Source organism: Rosa chinensis, chromosome 1, assembly GCF_002994745.2.
Source record: "Rosa chinensis cultivar Old Blush chromosome 1, RchiOBHm-V2, whole genome shotgun sequence".
NCBI classification, from domain to species: Eukaryota; Viridiplantae; Streptophyta; class Magnoliopsida; order Rosales; family Rosaceae; genus Rosa; species Rosa chinensis.
The window spans coordinates 396,384-420,888 of NC_037088.1; the positions used below are offsets into that span (position 1 = coordinate 396,384).

Genomic DNA, 24,505 nt, shown 5'->3' on the forward strand with positions numbered 1-24,505 from the left:
CTTTTTTGTTTGTTTTTGTTCAAGTATATCCAGAATATGTGTCTGGTCCAAACTCTAGGTTACTTGTCGAAGTTGTAATAGGGTTAATCTTAGAGATATTCTCAGAGATATCTTCGTAGATATCCATTCATTGTACAATTATGTTTCTATGTACAACTCTGATTCTATGCTTGTAATCCTCTATATAAAGAGTCCTCTATTATCAATGAAAGAAAACTCTCCCAAATATCAATTTCCTTAAACAGTTTTTTAAATTTGATTTTGTTTTTTTTTATTTTATGTGAATCTTGTTTGGGCTCGAAAACCTGAAAAACTGGCCCGAAAAATTTTGGTACGGGTTCGGGCTCATTAAATTTTAAACAAAGCCCAGCTGTGCCCAACCTTAGCAGTACAAAAATGCCATAAACATAATGTGTTGACGCCCTTGGCCATTGACATGCATGTTTGAAAGTTTAGAAAGGTAAAGAAGAATACCGCAAGGGCACAAAGATAACATGGGAGTTGTGATTAAGCTTTTAATAGCCAATGAGCATAGAATATCATATTTTAAGTATTTTGATGAGAAAACAAATGAAAAAGCCTAACAAGATGGTGGGCTTGAATGGTGAGCACACCAGGCATCAGATGCCAAGTACCTGCCTCTGCCTAATTTTGATATGTGAAATTCTAACCGCGATGTGAGAATGAGATGCCCATCTATTCTGCGGCGAAAAGATAGTCAAGCAAAATAAAAAAATAAAAAAAAGGGCAAACCAGTATATATAAATACCGAGTGTTCCCTCTTTATTATTATTTATTATTGGGTTGGTGGCCTTGTCAAATTTGATCATCACACAGAGCTCCAGAATTTCTGACTGTTGACTCAGTAGGTTGCCATTTTATTGGAGATCCCTCGTTCCTTTCATTCTCTCTCTCAGACGAAACCCTAAGTTTGTTTGCATTTCTGTTTTAATAGCTGATTTTTGTGGCCGCAGCAGTCAGCGATGGCGTTCTTGCGCAGTAGTGTCTCCAAGCTCCGTTCACGTCTCGTAAGTAGTCTTGGTCGGAATTCTATATCTCAGATATTCAGCGATGGCCTTGTTCTGATTGCTTTTGCTTTTGGTTTTGGTTTGCAGGGCCAGCAGTCTAGTCTCCGTGATTCCGTCAGATGGCTTCAAACGCAGACCTCCTCCGATCTCGTGAGACTTTTGATTCGATCTTTCTAAAAATTTGAAGTAGTAATCAATTCAATTGTGCTAGATTAGACTGCCATTGATTAGTTCTAGATTCATGATCTTTATTTATTGTTTCCGCATGCTACTTTGTATTCCTGTTGATGTTCATTGTGCAACAAGTAATGAAAAATATTGGAGTCTAATCTAAATTGAAGCTTACTCATGCCCATCCTTATGTTGCCATGCAGGACCTTCATTCTCAGTTGAAGGAATTGATTCCAGAACAACAGGTGATCTTGATCAATTTTTTGTATTGTTACTCATGTATTAAGATCACCAGGAGTCTTTTTTTTTTTTTTTTTTTCTTGTATGGTTCAACAAGTTATTTACTTTGAGCACTTCCTTTCTGCTTTTCATATCACTGTACCATTGAGTTGTGGAGGAAGGTCCAGATATGACTGACTTATGATAGTTTAGAAATTTGAGCATTTCTGATATCAAGGCTAGGGAAGTCTTGTAATTAATATCTCACAATTATGATGTTTGGTACAGGAGCGTCTGAAGAAACTGAAGGCAGAGCATGGAAAAGTGCAATTGGGCAATATCACTGTTGATATGGTAAAGCATTATTAATTTTTTAATTTTTAAAATGGTTCTCCTTGTTGATAAGGTTAAGTTTTTAGTACTCAAAAAAGATGGAAGTCAGTCTTCGTTTGATTCTTCACAAATACATTCAATTGTAATTTTGAATTGACATGTGATTAAAGTGTCTCATTATTTACTTCGTAGGTGATTGGTGGAATGAGGGGAATGACGGGGTTGCTGTGGGAAACCTCTTTACTTGATCCGGATGAGGTATATATTTGAGTTGCTCTTCTTGGAAATTTTGTGAATTATAGGAGCTACATTGTTTCTTTCATAGTTCTTATAACAATTAGTTAAAAAATGATTATGATAAATTGACTGCTTTTCATCAGGGCATTCGCTTTAGGGGTTTGTCAATTCCAGAATGCCAGAAAGTATTACCAGCTGCAAAGCCTGGTGGTGAACCTTTGCCCGAGGGCCTTCTCTGGCTACTTTTAACAGGAAAGGTATGTGTTGTGTTTGAGGCATCTGCCATTACAAGATATGTCCACAATGCACTCTTTAAAAGTAAACAAAGTGTCAATATATTGTAATGTGTATAGCCAGAATTATCTGTAATTTTATATGAACTTCTGGTCGATGTATTCTAAGCTGACTATTTACATTTGTTTGATTTTCAATTTTATGTGGTAGTTCTGGTGTATTCTAAAACACATTCTTCCCTGCCTGCGTTCCATAGGTACCAAGCAAGGAGCAAGTAGATGCATTATCCAGTGAATTGAGGAGTCGTGCCAAAGTTCCAGGTTAGTTATGGGCTTATGGCGCCGTTTTGCTTACTTCAGTTGGTTACTTGTTAGAATCATCATATATAAGAACCTTACCTGTTATATTTTCACTCCGGGTCTAGGGTTAAAGATTTTAATGGGTAAGGTTTTATTTAATCCTCTGTTAGTAGTCGCCCAACTTTTACACTATCATGATCGTCAGTGCAATAGTATCCCTCAATAGATATCTGTCTTTCTTGGTTGCAGATTATGTGTTCAAGGCCATTGATGCTCTGCCTGTTGGAGCACATCCAATGACTCAATTTGCAACTGGTGTTATGGCGCTCCAGGTCGGTAAATCGGCTTCCTAGTATTGTTGTTCTTTATGCTCGTATATATATCACTCATTGTACATTTGTAAAGTTAATAAATCAGAATTGGTGACATCTTGTTCATTTATTAATTTGACACTTTTGGTGCCATTGGGCTTCTAGGTAATTGAGAAATAGAAAAAGAGCATGACATGATTTTTTGAACTTTTCCATATAGCAATGTATTTTCTAAGGTTATTGCTTTGGAAGGACATTTTGAGTGAGATATCAATGATGATTATCATGTATGTTTTATGTTTGAAACTTAGTAGGAATGTTGAGACCCTGAACTTTGTCTTCAGTGTTCTATTTGTGGCATTTCATGGTGTTCCCAATATTTTGCTAATGTATTTACTGTGAGACTATATGTATGTGTTTAATTTTGCACTTTTTGGGTTGTCTTTCGCAGAACCTTTGGGCTTCTAGGTAGCTTAAATGGGAAAAGAGTGAGACATAAGTTTTTGAATTTTCCTTAGTTAATGATGGATTTTCTGAGTGCCACTAAGGACAATTATGGATTATCATCAATTTAGTCAGAAACTTAGCAGGAATGTTGAGATCCTGAACTTTGTCATGCATTCTATTTGTGGCATTCCTTTGTGTTTTCATTTATATAATGTTTTACTCTGAGACTTCTATCTATCTGTAATTTTTTTCCCCACTTTTGAGATAAATATTTGATTGGCCTCGAGTACTTCATAACCTTTTCTAGTGCAACAAGTTACCAGCGTAAACGGTTAGTTCATGGATCACTAATGAGATTTTGCACAACCAGACAACTCCAACAAAAATTATTAATTGGTTTGACCATGGTTCAATCTGGAAATACAGTAATCAAATTGGATGTTTTGCAGAAGTTCGATAATAAGTGGTAGAGACACATGTATTGCGATCACTATCTTTGTTCAACCTTTCCCCAGCTCCAGTGTTTTGTTTGTCCATTATTGATTTGTATTTCCTCATGATGAAAATGAAGTCTTGTCTGCATAAATTCAATGATTGTAAGCAAATGCAACTAACATTTTCCATTTTACTGTTTTCAGGTTAAGAGTGAATTCTCGAAGGCATATGACAAGGGAATACCAAAGTCAAAGTAAGTTTTGTCATGGTTATAGAGCTAAATATTGCATTACATTTTGAGGTTGCATAATCTAACTTACTTTTAGGTACTGGGAGCCAACTTATGAGGATTCACTTAGTCTGATTGCACAAGTGCCGGTGGTAGCTTCCTATGTGTATCGAAGGTTTGTGGAGCATTTACCTTATACGTATATTTTTAACCTTGTGGTTTCTATATGGTTTGAAATTACATTCAATCCGGATTTGTGAAGTTTTAAGTCTTTCATACCAGTTCTCATGTAAAATATTAACTGACTGTTGGCGATACTTCTATCCTTTCCTTGTTGTTATTTGTATGTACTATTTTTCTGAAATCAATAGATGTCTGCAGCTGTCTTTTCTAGTGCCTCATATAAAAATTTATATGATTTGTCTTGAATTGTATTGAGATTAATTTACTTTCTTCTTTTCTGAAGGATATATAAGGATGGAAAAATAATACCTGTTGATGACTCTCTGGATTATGGTGCAAATTTTGCACATTTGTTAGGATTTGACGATCACAAAATGCAAGAGCTTATGAGGCTTTATGTCACCATCCATAGGTCTGTATAAATTTCTCTTCTTAGGACCATATAGTATGGTTTCATTTCGTTTATTCGAGTTATGTGACTGTCAAGGAATCATGCATTACAGTGATCATGAAGGCGGGAATGTCAGTGCTCATACCGGCCATTTAGTAAGTTACTATTATCTTTGAAGCATGCTTTCATCTGCTACTTCTCTTTTTTATATATTTTTTATATTTTTTTTATGGCTATAATTCTATACTTCAGTATCGAGAATTCTGGTGAACATTTTTTAGTATTGAAAGCTGTGATTAGTTTATCATAACTTTATATTTCTTCCCATTCATGCTGATGTTTAAGTTGTTTGATTGATGTTCTGAGTACAGGTTGCTAGTGCTCTGTCAGATCCTTATCTTTCATTTGCAGCGGCATTAAATGGTTTAGCTGGTCCACTTCATGGTTTGGCTAATCAGGTAATACATCTTCTGTTGTCCTGTCTCTTCCATCTATTTATTTTTTCTAAAGTATTAGCTCTATTTTTCTTATGTAAAAAAGTAAATGATGTACTAAAACAGAAAATGCTTTTAAATATTAATGAGATTTGATTTTACGTAATGTTAATCCACAATATTTTGTGCTTTTAGTCTATTGAAGTTAGCAGTAGGATTTACTCAGCTTTGGTTATTTGAGGTTTGCCTGCTTGGGTTTAGATATACTTACATTTAATTTGGTGCAATATGAGAATTCTAAAAGCAGGCATGTCTGCATGCACATGTATGGTAAATTTGAGATACATTTTACTTGATTAATGTGTATTTATGTTTGGTAATGTCCAGTTATATTAGTATTGGATGTGACTTGAATTTTGTAGATTCGTCTTGTAGTTCAGGAGCTGCAGTTTGTTTCTTTGATTTTTTTATTTTATTTTTGGTTTATTTTGTGTGTAGTTGTTTGGTGTATTTTCCGTGCATGCAAGTCTTTGTGTCCTTCTGTTGGTTGAGGGTACACTTGCCCTTTTGTGGACTTCTGGTACACTGTCCACCAATGTTTGCACTATTTTTCTTGTGAACTGTTTTGTTTCCTATGGAAAAAGTATGCATTAAATGTATAGAAAGAATCATTTTATCATAGTGCTAGTTACAGAAGAGTAACCTTTACAGTTAACACAGACTTTGTATGGTTTAATGATTGAAGGGCAACCAATGTAAAGTTTTCTTGTAGTTTTGTTAACGAAGCATTCTTTGATGATAGACTTGGCTAATTAGCAATCCAGTAGTTCTCTTACTATTTTTTTTACGTGTCTATAGTTGGTGATAGATTACAGTCTCATAAATATAATGATTCCTTTTTCTTCTGTTAGCTATTTGGTTTTCTAAGTTTATTCAAATTTAGCGGACTGTTCAATGTAGAAATGTAAGTTCAAGTGTAATTTAATGATTTTTACATTAGCGATTTACCTTTCTAATATCTCCATACTGTATTTTGTTTTGCAGGAAGTTTTGCTTTGGATAAAATCTGTGGTAGATGAATGTGGAGAGAACATAACTACAGAGCAGTTGAAGGACTATATATGGAAAACATTAAACAGTGGGAAGGTAATGCCATATTTTTACGACGGTAATTTTGTCATTTGATCAATATTTAGTATATTATCAATGAATGTTTTTATTCAACATACATGGTCGGCTCTTTGCCCTGGAATTATTTATTTATTTATTTACTCTTTTTTTTTTTCTGTCTAGAATTGCTAATCTCTAGTGGGAAATATGCATCTTGCTCATTGCCATGTTCTTCCAGAAAATGAGTGAATTATTCAATCTTGTCAAAACTTATCTGCTGAACTCAGGACTCTGTCTGAGTAGGATAATATAGTTATATAAAATAGGTCGTTTTGACATTGAACTCCGAAGTTTGCTATGGAGTTACCTCTTTGAGCACACATTCATTGGTTTGCCTTTCTGCTCATTCTTTAAGCAAAATGGGTTTCACTTTGAAATTAAAATGAATATCCGCTACATTGTTAGACTTCTTATGATGTCCCAGTTTGATGAACTGTTATTACTCTTTCTCTAATTGTCCTCTCTTTTATGCATATTGCAGGTTGTTCCTGGTTTTGGCCATGGAGTTTTGCGTAAAACAGATCCACGATATACATGTCAGAGGGAGTTTGCATTGAAGCACATGCCTGATGATCCTCTGTTTCAGCTGGTAGGAATAACCATGACCTCACAATAAGGCCGTTTTCTGGCACACTGTTGAGTTTAATTGTAATTGAATTCTTGCTGAGCTAACTTGGCCATTACCTTAACAGGTGTCCAAGCTTTATGATGTTGTGCCTCCCATACTTACCGAACTAGGCAAGGTAATTCAGTCTTTTATTCTATTAAGATATTTCACTGGCTGTGAAGTACATAAATATTTGCCCTGCAGAACATGCTACTATCTTTTATATTGCTTTGAAGAATTAATGTTTTGTTTACTGTAGACATGATTACATGAAATTTTTGGAAATTAGAATATTTGGCCTTGAATTGATCGAGTTACACAACTCTTGCTGATTGTATCTGGGAATTTTCATATTTGTAGGTTAAAAATCCCTGGCCCAACGTAGATGCTCATAGTGGTGTACTGTTGAACCACTTCGGTTTGACTGAGGCAAGGTATGAATCGTGTTATTTCATGTTCTTGTTTAGTATGTTATTCTGGGTAGGGGTTCTGTGATATAACTATTATGAGATGATAATGCTCTTAAAATTCAATTGTGAGCAGATATTTTACTGTTCTTTTTGGCGTCTCAAGGAGTATCGGGATTGGCTCTCAGGTTCTCTCTCTTCCCTAAACCAAATTGTAATATATCCTAGTTCAACTCTTAAATATTATAGGGTTTCATAGTTTTGATATGTTCTTTCTTTTCTTTTGGCTCAGTTGATATGGGACCGAGCTCTTGGTCTGCCTCTTGAAAGGCCCAAGAGTGTTACGATGGAGTCACTTGAAAGTTACTGCAAGAAAGCAGCTTCCTGAAGGCATGGTTCTGTGAAGGATTAACCGTTGGTGTAAAAATATCAGGCTCTACTGCTTTTAGTTGAGTTGACAGGAAAACTTGGCATTTTAAGTACTTCGAAGAAATTTTGAAGATAGGCAAATAGTATTTTACTGCTCTGTCAATCTTTATTTGGTTGATTTTAACCAGTTTGTCTGGGGTGATGCTCGTCAATAAACACGTCAAAGTCTCAATAGAGCTATTATGAATAAAAGGGCTTAATTGTGTTTCCACAAACTCTTCCAAGTATTTTCCTTTTTCAGCTTTCATCCTCTTTACTGGTTATTGGTATGATCTTGAATCTTTGGAAATGGATGTAGTTGTACAACTGTCTTGTTTGATCAACTTGGAGAAAATGCAACTTCAAGTGCATTTTCTGATGGCTGTAATGTCTTTTGAACTTTGTTCTTTACTCGTGATACCACATTTCCTCTGCGACTTGTACGAGGGGAGAAGCTTTTTCATTACTTTTAACTGATTTGTAGTGTCCAGAAGTGTGTTGATTTTCTAGTGGCCTCAGGTGAGTACCTTTCGTAGAGTCCAGTTGTTAATAGTGAATGGTGGTTTCAAATGGCAACCATGAAGAGCTTAGGTAAGTAACAGACGGTATGAAGACTATTTTTCCAAGAGCTCTGTTACGGTTTTTGTGAGAAGCACATTGTTTAGTGTTTCGTATTGAAGAAATGACAGCGACTCTTGCCTCCAAGCTGCATCGACTGATTCCATGACAGTAGATCTTATAAGCCTTCAAGGGAGTCGCTTGTTTCTGATGGTGGTAAGAGGTTTTTCAAAGAATGATGGGAAAATTGTGGGGTTCCTGGTGGTGTTCAAATCTGGAAAGCTGGTCCCGGTTGTTTTGGGGCTTGGTTCGATACAATGACTTTTCGTGACAATGTTTTACACTTTTATGGGACGGCCTCTAGCGCTTTGTATAGTCTAAATTATAAACCTTGCTCAATAGGAGGTTGAGTCTATTACAAAAATCAGATTATGGGGTTCCAAAGTCTATTGGTTGATCTAATTATAGACTTTGGTTTAGACATGGAAACCAACAGCTAGCCTACATGGATGATTCAAATGCATTAGTATCCAATTATAGACCTTAAACGATTGAAGTTGAAAAAATTATAGAACTTACTATTAAAATAAATAGTACTTTTCAAAAGTCTAAAACTTTAAATCATTATATATTTTAAACCTTGACGATAGGAGATGGTCTGAATACAATATGATGGTGTATAAGACTTGGCCTTGGTAGACTTCAACACTAGCAGAGTTTGGGTGCAATTGCTTCCCTAGCATTGAAGTTGGAGAATGTGATGCAAAGTGTGGGAGGTACTCTAGGCAAGATGCTTAGTACGGATCCGGATCGAATGTCTTCTCTCCCGAAGCAACCCCTTATTCCTACTTGTGTATTCTTTGATTGACCCACCAGCTAATGGTCGACCATCGGGTGAAACCGCAAAAGAATAAGCAACAACAGCTGTACTAGCCTGAGTATAGATTTTTTTAATGCAGAGTTTTAAGTGCGCATGCATATGGAGTGTACTGGGGTAATTAGAAATTGATAAGAAGTTGAGTTTTTCTATTGGTATATTTAAATTTTTTCACTTGACTTCTATGTTTTTTTACACTTTTTATCAAATTTTTAAATACTAAATTTATTCATTAAACTTCACTAAAGTTCTTCAAATAACCTCACTCATATAATTTACAAAAAACTAAGATCTTTATAATAAAAAAACTTAGTCATTTCAATGATTTAATTATTCTATAAATCTTAATTACATCTTCATTCCTTAATCAGACAACATAAATCTTTTATCCAATGAACAAAAAAAAAAAAACCAAACACAAGGTATTGAGTTTTAAAAATTAATAAAAATAAAATAACATGAACTATTATGTGATTTTTTTATTTACTTTTTCTTTTTTAGCTGTGCAAAAAAAAAAGAAGATTAATAATGTTTTCTTAATGTTTCTCTATTTTCTGTACCTCATGCTTAATTATTTAAAAAAAATTATTTAATTTTATTTGTAGCTCTGTTTTTTTTTTCCTTCTTTTTGCAAATATAATGGATAGATTTAAATTTATGTCATAATATAATTTATTTTGTTCTCCCTGACCAATATGAGTTCAATATGCACACCATACATTTTTATCTGAATTATAGTTTTATTTCTTATTAAATATATATGAATGCTTTAATGAGTATGTAGTGAAATTGGAAAATGAAAATAGATTGGGAAAATAATAAAGAATGTAATCTAATATTATTGAATTGGAAAGTCTAGAGAAAATAAATATAATAATTTTTTTGGTATAATTATTGTCCTTAATAGTCATTTTATAGTAGATTATATATATCATTTAATAATTCATAATAGAGTGAGGTCAAATGAGCAGATTTAGAAGTTCCAATAAAAACTCTCTAAGAATGCATTTATGTGAGGTCTCTTCTTGTTGTGCTAAAAAATGTGACATCATGTATATCTTCATTATTAATATGTTGTCAATTTTCTAAAATAATAATGAGGTGATATTACGCTCTTTAATTTTAAGATTAAAAGAGAGTATGAATAATATTTTAAAAAGAAATATAATGATCTTAATAATAATATTAATAATCTTACGGGACGCAAATTATATTATTAATAGACTAGCGAAGATGTATCACTTCTTCAATGCAAGCACTCTATGGAGCCGCAATCTTCTCTCTCATGTAGTTGTTGGTTCAGTTTTTGATAATCTCAATGTTAGTTGTCCTAGAGGCTTTTCTTTGTAGTCTGTTGTAGTCATTTTCTTTTCTTATCCAAATAATAATAAACATATTTCACAAATTTGGTTCGCTACTTCTTTACCTCTGTCTCATTTTAACTTTAAAGATCATTTTGTTTGTGGACCTACAAGTAATGGTGTCTTTTCTATAAAATCAGCTTCTAACTTGCTAACTAGCAGAATTAAAGAACATTCAAGACAGTGGCGGAACTAGAAAGTTACATGTGGGGGCCGAAAAATGATGAAGTATTTTTGACAAAAATATCTGTTATAAAAATTAATTTAACGTATGATATATTTATCAGTTGTAAATCAAGCTTTAATATTTTAAGTTACATATTAATGTTTTCTTTTACAGTATTCATTTAGGTCTTCTTTTTATTTTTTCACAAGCATTTATTAATAGATTAGATAAATAAATTATACTATACAAGTGTGAAATATATTAGAAATAATAATTGCTTTCATCAGTTCATGCATAGCTGAGTAATTGAGGGGGCCAATCATGATGATTATGGTCTCAATCTCATTAAATCCACAACCAATTATAGATGCACGTGTCTACATTTTCAGAAGTTTGGTGGGGCCAGGGCCATCTCCCACCCCCATGTAGTTCCGCCAATGATTCAAGATCAAATGTGGTGAATAAAATGTGAAAACTCCCTATGCTTCCTAAAATTAAAGTCTTTGCTTGACAACTAATTCGAGGAAGATTGAAAACAAGAGACTTAATTTATACTAACTTAGCAATAGATAGTTCTTGTCCTTTTTGTACTACAGATCAGGATCTCTCAATCATCTCTTTTTCCATTGTCAATTTACCAAATCCATTTGGCATTTTTCAGGCATTATTTTAATCCTTCAGATTGGAATGCCTCTTTTCTAAGTTGGTTTACTTATATTTCCTTCAATGCTATTATACAATTAAATTCTACTTTCTCTAAAATTCTGTTTATTTGCTATAACATTTGGTATGCTAAAAATGACTTCATTTTTTGAGATGTTAGAAAATATACTAATCAGATAGCCTATGCCTAATATGATGAAAAACTATGACTCCAGTATGAAAGAGCAAAAAATAAAGAGAACCAATAGAACAAACATGATAAGATGGAATTCTCCTCCTCAAAATTTTGTTAAACTGAATTTTGATGGCTCAGTTTATACTAATAATCAAGGTGCTGCAGGTTTTGTAATTCGTAATGACCAGGGTTTGCCCATTTTAACTTCCTCAAAAAAGTTAGGCCCTTCAAATGTTTTGGTTTCAAAGGCAATAGCTCGCAGAGTTGGTCTACAAGCTGCAGTGCTTCTTGGTTTTTCCAAAGTCAATGTGGAAGGAGATTCAAAGTTGCTTATTAATTGTATCTACAAGAAGATTGGCATTCCCTAGCGTATACGAGTTCTTGTCCATGATATCAAACATCTGGTTGTTCAATTCTAGGATATTGAATTCAAGCGAGAAACAAACTTTGTTGCAGATATTCTAGTAAATTTGGGCCACTCAGTTAATATTACAAGCTTGCATCAAGGTCTTCCTCCTAATGCTTTTAAATTTGATTTTCAAGGAGTAGGTTCACCAAATTGTATTAGCAATTTTAGTTTGTAGTTTTCTTTTCGCATAAAAAAAAAACATAATTAATTTTTTTTAAATTACTAACAAAATAAATAATCCGAAAAATCAACGATTCGAATTATTAGAATTCATTGTAAATTTGTAATTATCGAATCGATGAGGTCCACACTTGAGTTGTTCCTGTAAGGGTGTGGATATGATGTACTAGCATATGCGTGCCCTGGTGAAAGTAACCGAATGGAAATGGAGTCCGTATTTGCTGCAGGAGCAGGAGCAGGAGCAGGAGCATCCCAATTGCTGCGTCCCAGGGTCACACCTCAGATTCCCATCGCTCTCAAACTGAGCGCCGCCGCCGATAAAGCGCCTTTTGGTTTCAGGTACCTCTTCATCGCGTTTGTAACTATTTGGGTGCTCGTTGACTACTCTTTCTACTCCGAAAATGGGTCATTCAATTAGTCTGTTGTGGCAGGGCAATCATAGATACAACTATAACTATCAGGTTCCCCATACCATTAGCCATTGCTGGTTTGTGCAATCTCCTTAATACTTGTTTGTTCTCAACTTATGCACAAAGACATAGAAATGAAGAGTATTGAAATTCTATCACAACCTTCCTCAGTTGGTTTTTGATTTACATTATCAATGTCTACTACTACTTGATGCATGCACATTCCACAAGCATTTTGTCTTTCTATTTGCTGCATCTCTTTGGTGCGTTGCTTGTTCTGCAGCAGGCCGACCAACAACGTACACAAACATGCCTAAAAATTAGAAAAATATCATTTTGCACACACTTCAATGGTGCAAAGTGAATGGACTTTTGGCTAAAATTGGTAGCTGTGGAGATTACGGGGGCAAGGATGCTAATTTGAGGATTTAGGTTGAAGAGTAGGTCTGATAAGAAATGGATAGTTGCTTATCTTCTAAACTTATTGTTTCTTTCGTTTATTTTAACTGAGGTTCCTTTAGGAGTTCCAGGGTGGATTACAGATGGAGAAATCCTCTTACACTTGCTGGGTAGATACAGTACGTAGAAGCTTTTTTTTTTTTTTTTTTTTTTTGAGAGAGAGAATTGCATATTAGTTAAGCAAATGAAACATGCACATATACATCAGACGGCCAAGAAGGACCATCCTCTATCCAAACTTGAATCTAGGAAACAAAAATGCATTCCTAGCTCATAGGTGCACTACCTGATTACATTTTCTAGGGGTATATGCATACATAACTGTATAGAAGAAGCAGGAAAAGGTCCTCACTTCCTCTAACTAAGCACCTTTCTAGGACCAATTAGTGTCTTCATATCTGAAATAATCTCTTGTGCTGCATCCATCTCTAAATAATGAGTAAAACCACCATCATTAACAACTTGGAGACTCAAAGAAGCAGCATAGCACCATTTGGAATAACAGCATACTTATTAATTTGGCATTTCTGGGGTTTGCTTGAATCTTGTCATTCTTGTAAAGGTAAATAAGGAGAGTTATCCATTCCAGCTAGTGAATATATTTCATCATCATTGCTCACCCAAAACTTAAAGTTTTATTGTGGTTGAAATCTATATCATGTTCTTCATTATATTGGTAAACTTACTTATAAGACTCTTGTTTTAGTTAACTAGCTTATCAATGTACTTGGAGGTTGCACATGCAAGTCCAAATGTACTGTTTTGATCTTATTAAGTAACAATTTCTAAATTAATTGTCATATGAAGAATCTCCTTCAAGGTTGAAGAAATATGATTCCTCACCATTAGGATTGTCCTAGAAAATTATGAGCCTATATTATTAGCACAACCTATAATTGTATGTCATGGTGACTACCTGAAAATTGGATACATGAATCGTATTTGGTACTTCGTACAGTGTACTACTATTCCTTGTGCTTAATTAATCGGCTTTACAAGAGACAATATGCTAGTTGTGTTGTTCGCTGTAAGTACATGTTAGTTTGGTTGTAAACTACTTGTGCTGTACTCCATGAACTTTTGTCTCTTGAATTCAGGTTCAAGAAGAACGTTTTAAATTTGCAAATAAGGGAAAGATGGCAAGCTGTGTCTGCATCAAAATCTAACCTTCCAGATGGGGATTCCATCGAAGATAAATCAGGCAGGGTTAAAAGTGGTGATGCTCCTCAAGGCCCCCCTTTCCTTACCATCTTGGCTGGATTTCTAGTCCTTTTACTGGTATTCTGGATTCTTGGATCCATTCTAACGTGGTTGATTAGTTTCTTTGTTCGGAACTAGGGGACTATATTTATTAACTTTTGTCTTTAAGCATGCACTCATCTAGAATTATCATCAATGAAGACGCGCTCTATTTTATTTCAATTGTTTCTTTCTATGCTTTTTCCTATCCTTCTGTATGTACTTAAGTTGATGGTGATAGAATATAAGCTCATTGTGACTGCCTACGAGAATGCAACAGAAAACATGATAGAAATGGATATTTTACAAAATAAAATCCGGGGACTATGGATTGAAGAAGACACTCCAGCGAGGATATTGTTTTATTTTGATTTTTATGAGGACATTGTTTTCTTGAATATCAAGGATGAATCGTTCTTTTGGATTCCGCACCCTTCAGAAACTCCGAAATTGGTGTACACTAGAGAGGAAAGAAGACGATCGGTCTCACGAATTGATCCCACAACTCATGAGCAATATATGTAGCGTTAATTTATGGGTTTTTGTCCATTTACCCCATTTTTAGAGATTTTTTTCTCACATACCCCATTAAGTTTTTTTAATTTCCTTTTACCCAAAACACTTTAAGGAGGTCTTCCTTAATATCCCATTAAGATATATTTTTTTGTTTTTATTTTTTTTAATATTGTACCCTCACCTTTGTTACTTAGAGAGAGAGAGAGAGAGAGAGAGAGAGAGAGAGAGAGAGTGGGAGAGAGAGAAACCATAGGGGACTTCGCCGGAGCTCGGTCACCGGCCGCCAGAATCCTGCCAATTTTTGCCGGAATCTATTCACCGGTCGCCGGATTCCGATCACCGGTCATCAGCCACCGCCCACCGGATTTTTCTAAAAACATCACCGAAAAGGTTTATTGCCCCCAATAGAGGGACAGTAAACCTCTATTGCCCCCCATTAGACGTCTATTGGGGGCAATAGATGTCAATTGCCCTCTAATAAAACTTTCGGTAGTCGGAATGAGAACTAATTTTTGTAAAATTAGACAAATAAAACTCTGATTAAAGAAAAAAACGAAGAGATTATATCAATTTAAAAACGTCTATTGCTCTCCGATAGACATCTATTGCCCCCCAATAGACATTCAAAACTTTTTTTTTTTCTTTCCTTCTGTCTCGTTACTTAAAATAAAAAAAATAAAAAATAAAAAGCTGATTTGGGCACCCAGAAATGATCTGGGCACCAAATTGGAGGAAATCCACCAGAAATCAGGTCGGATCTTGGGTGCAGGCATGCAGCTGAGGGATCCCTGTTGTCTTCATTATCAGAGAGATTTACCGGTTCCCATCGAAACAAGGCCGCGTGGTGGGCCAGGTTCTAGCCGGCGCTGTCTCCGGCTACGAAGATCCGGATCTGTCACGCCACTGTCTGCTCTGGGTGCTCAGTTTACGGCTTAAACGACAAGGTCCCGTTCTCGGGATCCGACCGGACAGACCATCCGGCGAGCCTCTACGCAGCGAAAAAGCAAGTAGGTGAGGCCCACACAATCGACGACAGAGGATTGGCCAATTTACATCCCTTGAGAAGAGTAACGAGGTTGGCGATGTTGCTGTGTACTGAGCAGGGGTTCTCCATGACGTACCGGACTCCGGCCTGAGCTGCCAGGTGCATGTCTTCGGGCCGTCGTCGGTGAGTGTGTCGTCAATGAGGAGTTGAGCAACTGGAAGAGAGAGAGAGAGAGAGAGAGTGTGTGTGTGTGTGTGGGGCGTGGACTGTAATCTTTAATTGGATTGGGGGGAAAATAGTCATTTGCTGATAAATTGTGTATGTGGGAATAAAAATATGTTGTTGGGGTAAGTGGGATAACTTTTGCTTATTTTGGTGCTTTGGGTCAAGGACCCTTAATTTATATTCCTGTCAATTAGACTAGTGGAAAGAGAGAGAGAGTTGGACTGCTCTGCTAAGGTTTCTACCCTAGGTTTTTTTCATGTCTCTTGACATCGCCATCATCAAACCGCCATGGTTGATGAAGTTTCAGCTCATCTGCCAACATCTCTAGCCATCACAGGGAAGGGAAAGGTCACATCTGGAGGCAGTGGAAGTGCTGCGCTTTCACAACATCATTATACGATCGGTCGTTTGCTTCTTAATGATGAAGAAGGTTGACACGAAGGCACTGATAAGGACTCTATCTTCAATTTGGGGTTTGAAGAATCGTTTGCCGATTAGAGAGCAGGGGGACGCTTTGTTTTCATATTCATTGAGGGCCTTGGTTTTATGGGAGATCGTTGCTGGCTATGGCTCTGTGTGATGGTTTATCTGAGGCTAGTGTTGCGCCAATATCCTCGATTCCAGTTTGGGTGGAGATCTTTGGTCTCCCGCTGACATTAGTCACATATGAGGTGGCTTTGATGGTCGGTTTTACACTGGGTTTCATTTTCCAGCTTAACATGATAGGACCCGCCCCGGATTTCACCTTGAAATCCAAAGTTGCCCTGCGGAGCCCACCTTAGAAGAAATTCTACCAAAAATTTGGCGGAACCCCCTCTAAAAGTGGACTACCAAAAACCTGTAGAAAGACATTTACACTTCTAAAATAATCCACCCTTAATCTTCTGGAGCCACCATGCTCTCTAAAATCACAACATCTCCAATTTCACAAACAATTCTGAACTTAAGAATATTAATATCATGGGTTATCAGAGCAATTTAATGTACTGGCGTACAAGATGATAAAATATAAGATAAAGGACCGATACTTTTATAATGCGGAAGCTATGACAGCTATGCCTCAACCCCATGTACTTGACCTCGAGCTAAACTGGCCTGTAAACTGGGCATTCAAAACCGAAGGGCCCAGGGGAAGGTAATTTAAAACACGTTAGAGTGAGTGGACGAAAAACAAGTAATTTCGAATGAATAAGTAAAACGTAATGCTTCCCAAGGTATTCTCTAAAATCTCGCATGCAGTAACAATCTTGGAAATACTTTAATCATCATCTTTACTGCAATCTTTTAAAATCTCATCCTCAATCCTTATAAAAACATCATTTTCATGAGGCTCGTTTGATGACTAGAAAGGACTGTTGTCTAGTCATTTCATGTCATCTGGGATGGACTGCCACCCAGATGACGCATCAGAAGGGACTGCCAATCGGAATAGGAGGCGGTGGGTAGAAGGGACTGCCAACTAACTACCTCATGTCATCTAGAAAGGACTGCGAACCAGGTGACTCACCGGAAGGGATTGCCAACCGGGATGTAGTCTGGAAGGGACTGCCAACCATACTATTACCTAGAACGGACTGCCGACTAGGTAATGTACGCATGCGCCGAAGATAGTCTCCTCAATAAACTGGAAACAATCTCTTTCAATTACTTGTTTTCGGAAAGAAACTCGATATTACTTTAATAAATCATTAATAATTCACCAAAAGCATAACTCAGGATTATCTCGCTAACTCAAAGCTCAATATCTCAATAAATCCTCGAAAGCATAAATCAAATACTCTGTAAATCAATAAAGGCTTTCGGAAAGCAATCTCAATCTAACTTCAAGGCTGATAAGTGCGGAGCTCAAAACTTAATAAATCTCGATAATTCAATCATGCTCAAATATTTGCTAAATCCTTCGTACTCGTAAATCCTCATAAAAACTGCTATTCGAAATCAATAATTCTCATAATATTCTCTTAATCAGTCACTTCCCGAAAATCATTTCCCAACTCAATAACTCATAAATAAATAGCTTGAAAATCTATTTAAAGCCCTCGGGAAGGAAATCCACTAAAAATCCCGTAACTCATAGAGCATAATAAATCTCAAGAAATCAAGCTCATAAAATCATAATACTCAATAATTCAAATAATAAATTAAAACTCAATCGGAAATTAATAATATACTGCATGCACATTTAATTTAAAATAAATGTCCACTCACAGTACTAATTAGGCGATCACGCATACGAGTTCCTTCACCGAGCAATAGCTTGGTATATCGCCCTGTACACAATTATAATTCGTGAATAACGATTCGACAATTAAATATTATTCTAATATCTTATTCTCCTAAATCAAACTTCAATTTATTTTCCAATTTAATCCAACTTCACCCTTAATACCAACTCATTAGTTTAAAGGATCTAGGGCAGAACCGAGAGAAATCCGACGGCCGGATTCTCGTAATTCAATGATCGACAACGTAAACTTCGGAATTACATAATCGATACAAAACTCCTTCAATTTCCACCAAACTTCACATACAAGCTCCACAACATTTATAGGATTTAATTGGGCTAAAACAGGAATTAAAAACCAGCCCTACACGCCTCCACGCGCCACCCACAATGGCGGAGCGTGGGGCCCACGCGCCGTAGCCACCACCTCCGATGGCCACCAAATTTTGGCAATACCACCTACTCATCAATTCAAGCATTTTTCACAACTACATCAAGTTCCAATTTTACATGTAAGTGATCGAAATTGGCCGGTGAAGTTTTTTCCAGAAAAACCCAAGAACCCTAGGATTTGAAATTGTCGATTCGACCTCCACATTGCAAATCATGGCTCAAGGCTAGGGGCAAAATGATCCTTGGAAAAAACCAAACCTTCGACGCCGGTTTGGTGGCCGGAGACGACCGGAATCGCTGAAAATCGATGAAGTTCCGATCGGCTACAGTGAACTTCACGGCTCAAAATCGAGCTCCTCCGGCCAAATCACAGCAAAACATCACCACAGATGTGACAAGGAGGAAGAGGCGAGCTTGCCGGTGTCCGGATTCCATCGTGGGTCGGTCGGAGAAGGAAGAAATCGGAGGAGGAAGAATCGGACCGAAGAGGAGAAAAGGATCGGGGAAGAAGAGAGAGAATTGGGTAGGTTTCCAAAGATGGCAACTTACCACTGTAACTTTCTATAAATATAGAAAGTTACTGTAAACAGTAACTTTTACATTTTCGGCCATAACTTTCACATACGAACTCCAATTAAAGTGTACCACATGTCCACGTTCTCGGTTTAACGTTCTCTACGACTTTCATGAAGGAAATTTTCTCAAATTTTGACCCGAAAAAAGTCATCTTTTAGGCCCACTAAAAGCACTAAAACGATAGTAAAAATGAAAGTAAAGGTCGTTTACCGTCCAAGTGACTAGTAAACCGGTGAATTCGGGTTCGGGACGTCACATAACAAAGTCGGGGTCAAAAGAGGTGAGTGGGTTAGGGTTCATACCAGGCACGAGATCTTTGCGGCAGTCAAGTAGGCTTATCCCCTTTTTGAATTTGAATTCTCTCTAGGTGTGACTACAATTCTCTGATTCGAGTAAGAGAAGTTTGTATGTTTTTGCCGAATTTGTAGGCTTCTGGAGCACCCGGAGAGGGGCTATGCTGGTTTGGCCCTCTGTTTGAACGGCAATGGTGGAGTCCTCCTCAACGATGACATGGGTTCCAAACCCTAATCCTAAATCTAGGGTTTCAAAGCATGGTAATCAAATAGCACTTACCTCTGCAAGTGCGGATAGGCTAGCTGTCCCGCACTCTGGGCCAGCCCAATCTTCCCTTTTTCGGTGCTCAATCCATTCACAGCTGGTGGTCAACCTTTACTATTCAATCTACCAAGAGTTACTATTGTAGACTTGGTCGCTTAGGCTACTAGGTTTTGTGCTCCGAGCTCTTCTGCTACCACTGTTGGGGATCAGTGCATGGTTGCTTCTTCAGGCTCTGCTCCCATATTAGGATCGAAGAGGTTGGCGTTAGAAGAGGTTATTGCTTACTCCATGCAGTCTAAATAGGTAATCCCTTTTGTTTCGGTTCAACTGGATTTCAAACCCTTATTGGCTCTTGCTTAAAAAATTGGTGGTCTAGCTGTATCTCTATTGGGAAGGTCTGTTGGCAGTAAGAAAAAGGCCAAAGTCGGAGTTGTAACCTAAGAGGTTGAATTTGGATGTAGACCTGAGAACTTCTATTTATACCTAGATCGGAGGGTCTAGATAGAAGCAAATTATAGAGAGAGACACACGATATATAGTGGTTCACCTCTCGTTTTGGTGAGGCAACATCCACTTAATATTTCACTATATGATTTGGGCGCAAGTTAAAATATAAGGAATATGTAATGAATGAATGCTATTTAAGTGGGAGGGAGTCTCCTTTTATAGGTGAGGGAGGCTCCCTACTTTCCATCTTCTTCCATGTGAGGTGCAAAGTGCTATTATAGTGTACAAAGACTATTATAATGTATAAAAGCTTATTATGAAGCATATTGGCGAGGCTGGGAGCGCAGCCTCTCGGTGAGGTCTTCGCTGGCTTCCGCCATCACGACGTAACTTGAATGTCGGTCTACGGGGTCCATGTCGTGGTCGGGTCCCATCTTGCCTTTGTAGGTTCACTAAGAGGGTATCAATTATGGTGACATAGTAATACTACAGGTATCTAGAACTTCTAAGAGTATTAGAAAACAGAAAAATAAGAAAGTGCCCCGCTGAGATCGTTGTTCCACCTGTGCCTTCTGAGGCTGTTGATAGCCTTGGGGAAACTTCCTCTATGTAGGGTGATCTTAAGGTTTATAAATAAAGTAGGGTTTGATTTTGAATTGTTCAGAGAAAATCCTAGTAGTGTCAGGTTAGTGGTTTTTGTGCTTCTATTTAGGTTTGCCTTACTAAGATTGCTTTAAGGCTTTCTAAGCAGTGATGCAAGTCAAACGTACCCTCAGTGGTGGTCACTGTGTATTGTTAATTACATTTTCTTTTAATGGATTGACACTTAATTTTCTTCCAAATAAAAAAAAAGGTACTAGAGGAAAATACTCCTATATTCAAACTCTGATCTTCTTTATTATTTGGTTATGATCAAAATTGTATACAAAGTACTCTGTGGATATTTTGTCTAAAAAATAAAACAAATTGAAAATTATTATTATTATTATTATTATTATTATTATTGTTGTTGTTGTTATTATTATTATTATTATTATTATTATTTTTTTTTTTTATTTTTTTTTTTTTTTAAAGAGGACCAGTACAGCTGCCCTTAAGCCTTGATCATTACTGAAACTGCATAATATATGGGGGGAGACATGATACCTGAACCCCAACTTACAATAAGCATAAGGAGAATATCCCGAGATAATAACGGGAGTCTCTACAAAAAAATATGTATTCTGCCATGCACCAATTAGCAAAGTTGAAAATTGATTATTGATTCATACAAATCGTACAAATTTACAATTTGTCATGAGAATTGATGGTTACCTAAACTATCAAGAAATTAAACAAGTTAAAGATCTTCAATTTCGTTGGATTCTTTGTCTAGAATTTTAAATAATGTCTAGAAAATAAACCATTGTGATTATGAAAAGTACAATGTGGAATGTATCCAAATAAGAGGTACAGTACAAATATTTTGTGAAGGTAAGATTTGTCAGAGACAATCAGTAGAACTTATCGTATTTGATTGTGAGGAATAATCCAACTCTTTTTTTTTTCCCAATAAAATAGAAAATTAGGCGACATTAGCTCTTCTACAATAGCTGATTTGGGGCGACTAGAACACATGACTCACCGACAATCTCAAAACAAAGAGGGCCACTGCAATCGGAAATCCACGGCTTGTCCCTCCATTTTATTTTCTTAATAAATATAACTAAAAATACAAGATGAGAGAGGGACAAGAACCAAAATATCTTTGACAAAATGAAGTAAAGTAATCAAAGAGCCAAAACAATTACATAATCCAACTCTTTCTCAATACATTGTCATGCACAAACATTGTCCAGCACTCCAGCATGAGCTTTTATTAGTTTCTATGGGGTTTTATTTGGCTGTTAGAATTTTAGTATGGGCCCTGTTTGGGTTGTTTGCAAGTTAGGTGGACATTTTAGCAAAGAAAAATAGGGTCTTGTAAGAACAGAAATACTTGAATTCAAACATCAATTATGCGGCCCTTTAAGAAGTTCTCGGCGTATCATCAATCAATCGATACACAAAGTTAACTTAGTTTAATAAAGATATAGATTAGTTTAGTATAGAAGTAGAGTAGTCAATAATTAGTATATTAATGTACGGAGCCAATTTACTTATGAATTGAACTAGTCTACTTGATATGTTGATACATTAATATATTATAGATAAATCATGCACCATGATTTCATATTATATTATAGATATATTATACATTGAACTAGTCTGTACAAACCATGTTTTTAATTTCATTAATTTCTTAATTTATTGCAAAAATATTAAAAATTTAAGAAGAGAAAACTTGAGGCTATTGCCTCATGAGCTTTATACTCTTGATATATGTGTTATTTTGAATTTGATTCGATAAATCTGTATCTAAAGAAATTTTGTCAATCTTTTAACCTTTTTTAGATGGTCATATCATCTGTTATGGTTACATTTACAATCTTCATTGCTGCAAATGACATTTGCAGTGCATTATGTGATGTATTTTGGCATTTGGTGTTATTCTTGTTACTTTTTTTTTTTTTTTTTTTAGAATAAAGGGCTGGTGCTGCTACCCTTAAGTTTTGATTAATGAAACTGTTGAATACAAAGAGGGGATATTGAGCCTAAACCCCCGATTACAATAAACCTTTAGAGAATATCCTGAAATGATATCAAGAGTCTCTACCAAATAAATGTATTCAACTAGGCACCAACTAACAAAGAGTGTTCTACTAGCTACTCTATTTGTTTTGACATAACGGTGACATAATGGAAAACGATGTGTAACTCGATTATAACATAGTATAATTACTAGAGAAAATTTTACAAATAGTACCTCACATTAGGTCCATTCATCATTTTAGTACATTATATTTAAAAACAATCACATTAGTACCTCAACTTTAAAACCTGACACAATTTTCATACTCTCCATCTATAACAGTGTCAACTCTATTGTAACATAAAGGGTTTTTGTCTATTTACCCCATTTCTAGGGATTTTTTTCCCACTAACCCCATTAAGTTTTTTTAATTCCCTCTTACCCAATACATTCTAAGAGAGTCTTCCCTAATACCATATTAAGATTTTTTTTTTTTGTTTTAAATTTTTTTTTAATACCATTTTACCCCTCACCCCTTATTTACTTAGAGAGAGAGAGAGAAAATGGAAGAGAGAGAAACCATAGGAGACTTCGCCGGAGCCCGTCACCGTCCGCGGGATTCCGGCTAACCTTCGCAGGACTCCTGTCACCGGTCATCGGCCCCCGGAATCCTGTCACCGGTCTTCGGAATCCGGTCACCGGCCGCCACCCACCAGATTTTTCTGAAAACCTCTATTGTCTCCCAATAGAGGGGCAATAAACGTCTATTGCCCCCAATAGAGGGTGAATAAACCTCTATTGCCCCCCAATACACTTCTATTGCACCCCAATAGAACTTTCAGTTACCAAAATATGAACAAATCTTCTTAAAATTAGACATATAAAACTTTAATACTGATCCATTGATCATCAATGTAGAGAATCCCTCTCATGAGATTGTCTCTAATTAGAGTTATGTCCATGAATCAATACTGGAGGACACTCCGATGTTTGAAATGATTCCAGAGAACAAAGAAATCTCAAAGGATTATGAGAGTGCGTATAAGTTGATAGAAAGATATTTCATACACATTGATGATATATTTGCATACACTGTTGCTCAAGAAATCATAGAGCACGATGATATCGAACCACGCTCTGTTGCAGAATATCAACAAAGAGCAGATTGGCCTAAATGGAAAGAAGCAATACAGGTAGAACTAGATTCTCTGGCAAAGAGACAGGTATTTGGTCTGGTAGTGCTACCCACACCAAGTGTAAAGCCTGTAGGACATAAATGGGTCTTTGTCAGAAAGCGTAATGAGAAGAATGAAGTCCTGAGCTACAAGGCTCACCTTGTGGCGCAAGGTTTCTCACAACACCCTAGAATTGACTACGAGGAGACATACTCTCCCGTAATGGACGTTATAACGTTCCACTACTTAGTTAGCTTGGTAGTTTCTGAAGGACTGGAAATGCAGCTCATGGATGTGGTTACTGCATATCTCTATGAGGATCTTGATTTAGATATATATATATATATATATATATATATATATATGAAAGTGCCTGATGGCCTAACATTACCCAAGTCAAGTGACTCTAAACCACGGAGTGCGTTTGCAATTATGTTGAAACGCTCATTTTACAGATTGAAACAATCCGAGCTGATGTGGTCTACCCGTTTAAATGACTACTTGATTGGGAAATGATATAAGAACGATGAATTGTGCTCCTGTGTATTCATAAAGAAAATAAGTTCCGGATTTGCAATTGTAGCTGTATATGTCGATGATATAAACGTAATAGGTACTCTTGATGAAATAAGAGAAACCGCGAGCTACTTGAAGTTCGAATTTGAGACGAGGGATCTTGGGAAAACTCTATTGCCCCCCAATGCATCAACTCAAAACGTCTATTGCCCCCCAATAGATGTCTATTACCCCACAAT

General features: G+C 36.3%; 2 protein-coding genes across 5 annotated transcripts; both read left to right on the forward strand.

Annotated features, from left to right (window-relative positions):
- Positions 1–772: 772 nt before the first annotated feature.
- LOC112173298 (citrate synthase, mitochondrial) lies at positions 773–7,788 on the forward strand. Of its 4 annotated transcripts, none has more exons than XM_024310918.2 (20): positions 773–865; positions 975–1,028; positions 1,116–1,178; positions 1,403–1,444; positions 1,707–1,772; positions 1,944–2,009; positions 2,132–2,245; positions 2,479–2,542; positions 2,771–2,853; positions 3,918–3,967; positions 4,041–4,118; positions 4,410–4,538; positions 4,630–4,672; positions 4,889–4,975; positions 5,996–6,097; positions 6,603–6,710; positions 6,814–6,864; positions 7,089–7,162; positions 7,272–7,323; positions 7,428–7,788. In XM_024310918.2, the coding sequence occupies exons 2-20, from the start codon at positions 984–986 to the stop codon at positions 7,521–7,523; spliced, it is 1,413 nt and encodes a 470-aa protein (XP_024166686.1). In that variant the 5' UTR covers positions 773–865; positions 975–983; the 3' UTR covers positions 7,524–7,788. The 4 variants fall into 4 exon arrangements, with proteins under 4 accessions (XP_024166686.1, XP_024166680.1, XP_040368425.1 ...); XM_024310912.2 differs by having other exon boundaries at positions 785–865; positions 956–1,028; XM_040512491.1 differs by having other exon boundaries at positions 810–865; positions 978–1,028.
- A 4,266-nt stretch (positions 7,789–12,054) lies between these two features.
- Positions 12,055–14,223, forward strand: LOC112176506. The gene is made up of 2 exons (XM_024314467.2): positions 12,055–12,271; positions 13,899–14,223. The coding sequence occupies exons 1-2, from the start codon at positions 12,132–12,134 to the stop codon at positions 14,137–14,139; spliced, it is 381 nt and encodes a 126-aa protein (XP_024170235.1). The 5' UTR covers positions 12,055–12,131; the 3' UTR covers positions 14,140–14,223.
- Positions 14,224–24,505: the final 10,282 nt, after the last annotated feature.

Excerpts from the sequence above, each read along its gene's own strand:
- LOC112173298 (XM_024310918.2), top strand. The coding sequence starts at position 984 with ATGGCGTTCTTGCGCAGTAGTGTCTCCAAGCTCCGTTCACGTCTC. Across the intron at positions 1,029-1,115 it reads CCAAGCTCCGTTCACGTCTC|GGCCAGCAGTCTAGTCTCCG; the intron begins GTAAGTAGTCTT and ends TTTGGTTTGCAG. Across the intron at positions 4,976-5,995 it reads TTCATGGTTTGGCTAATCAG|GAAGTTTTGCTTTGGATAAA; the intron begins GTAATACATCTT and ends TTTGTTTTGCAG.
- LOC112176506 (XM_024314467.2), top strand. The coding sequence starts at position 12,132 with ATGGAAATGGAGTCCGTATTTGCTGCAGGAGCAGGAGCAGGAGCAGGA. Across the intron at positions 12,272-13,898 it reads AAAGCGCCTTTTGGTTTCAG|GTTCAAGAAGAACGTTTTAA; the intron begins GTACCTCTTCAT and ends TCTTGAATTCAG.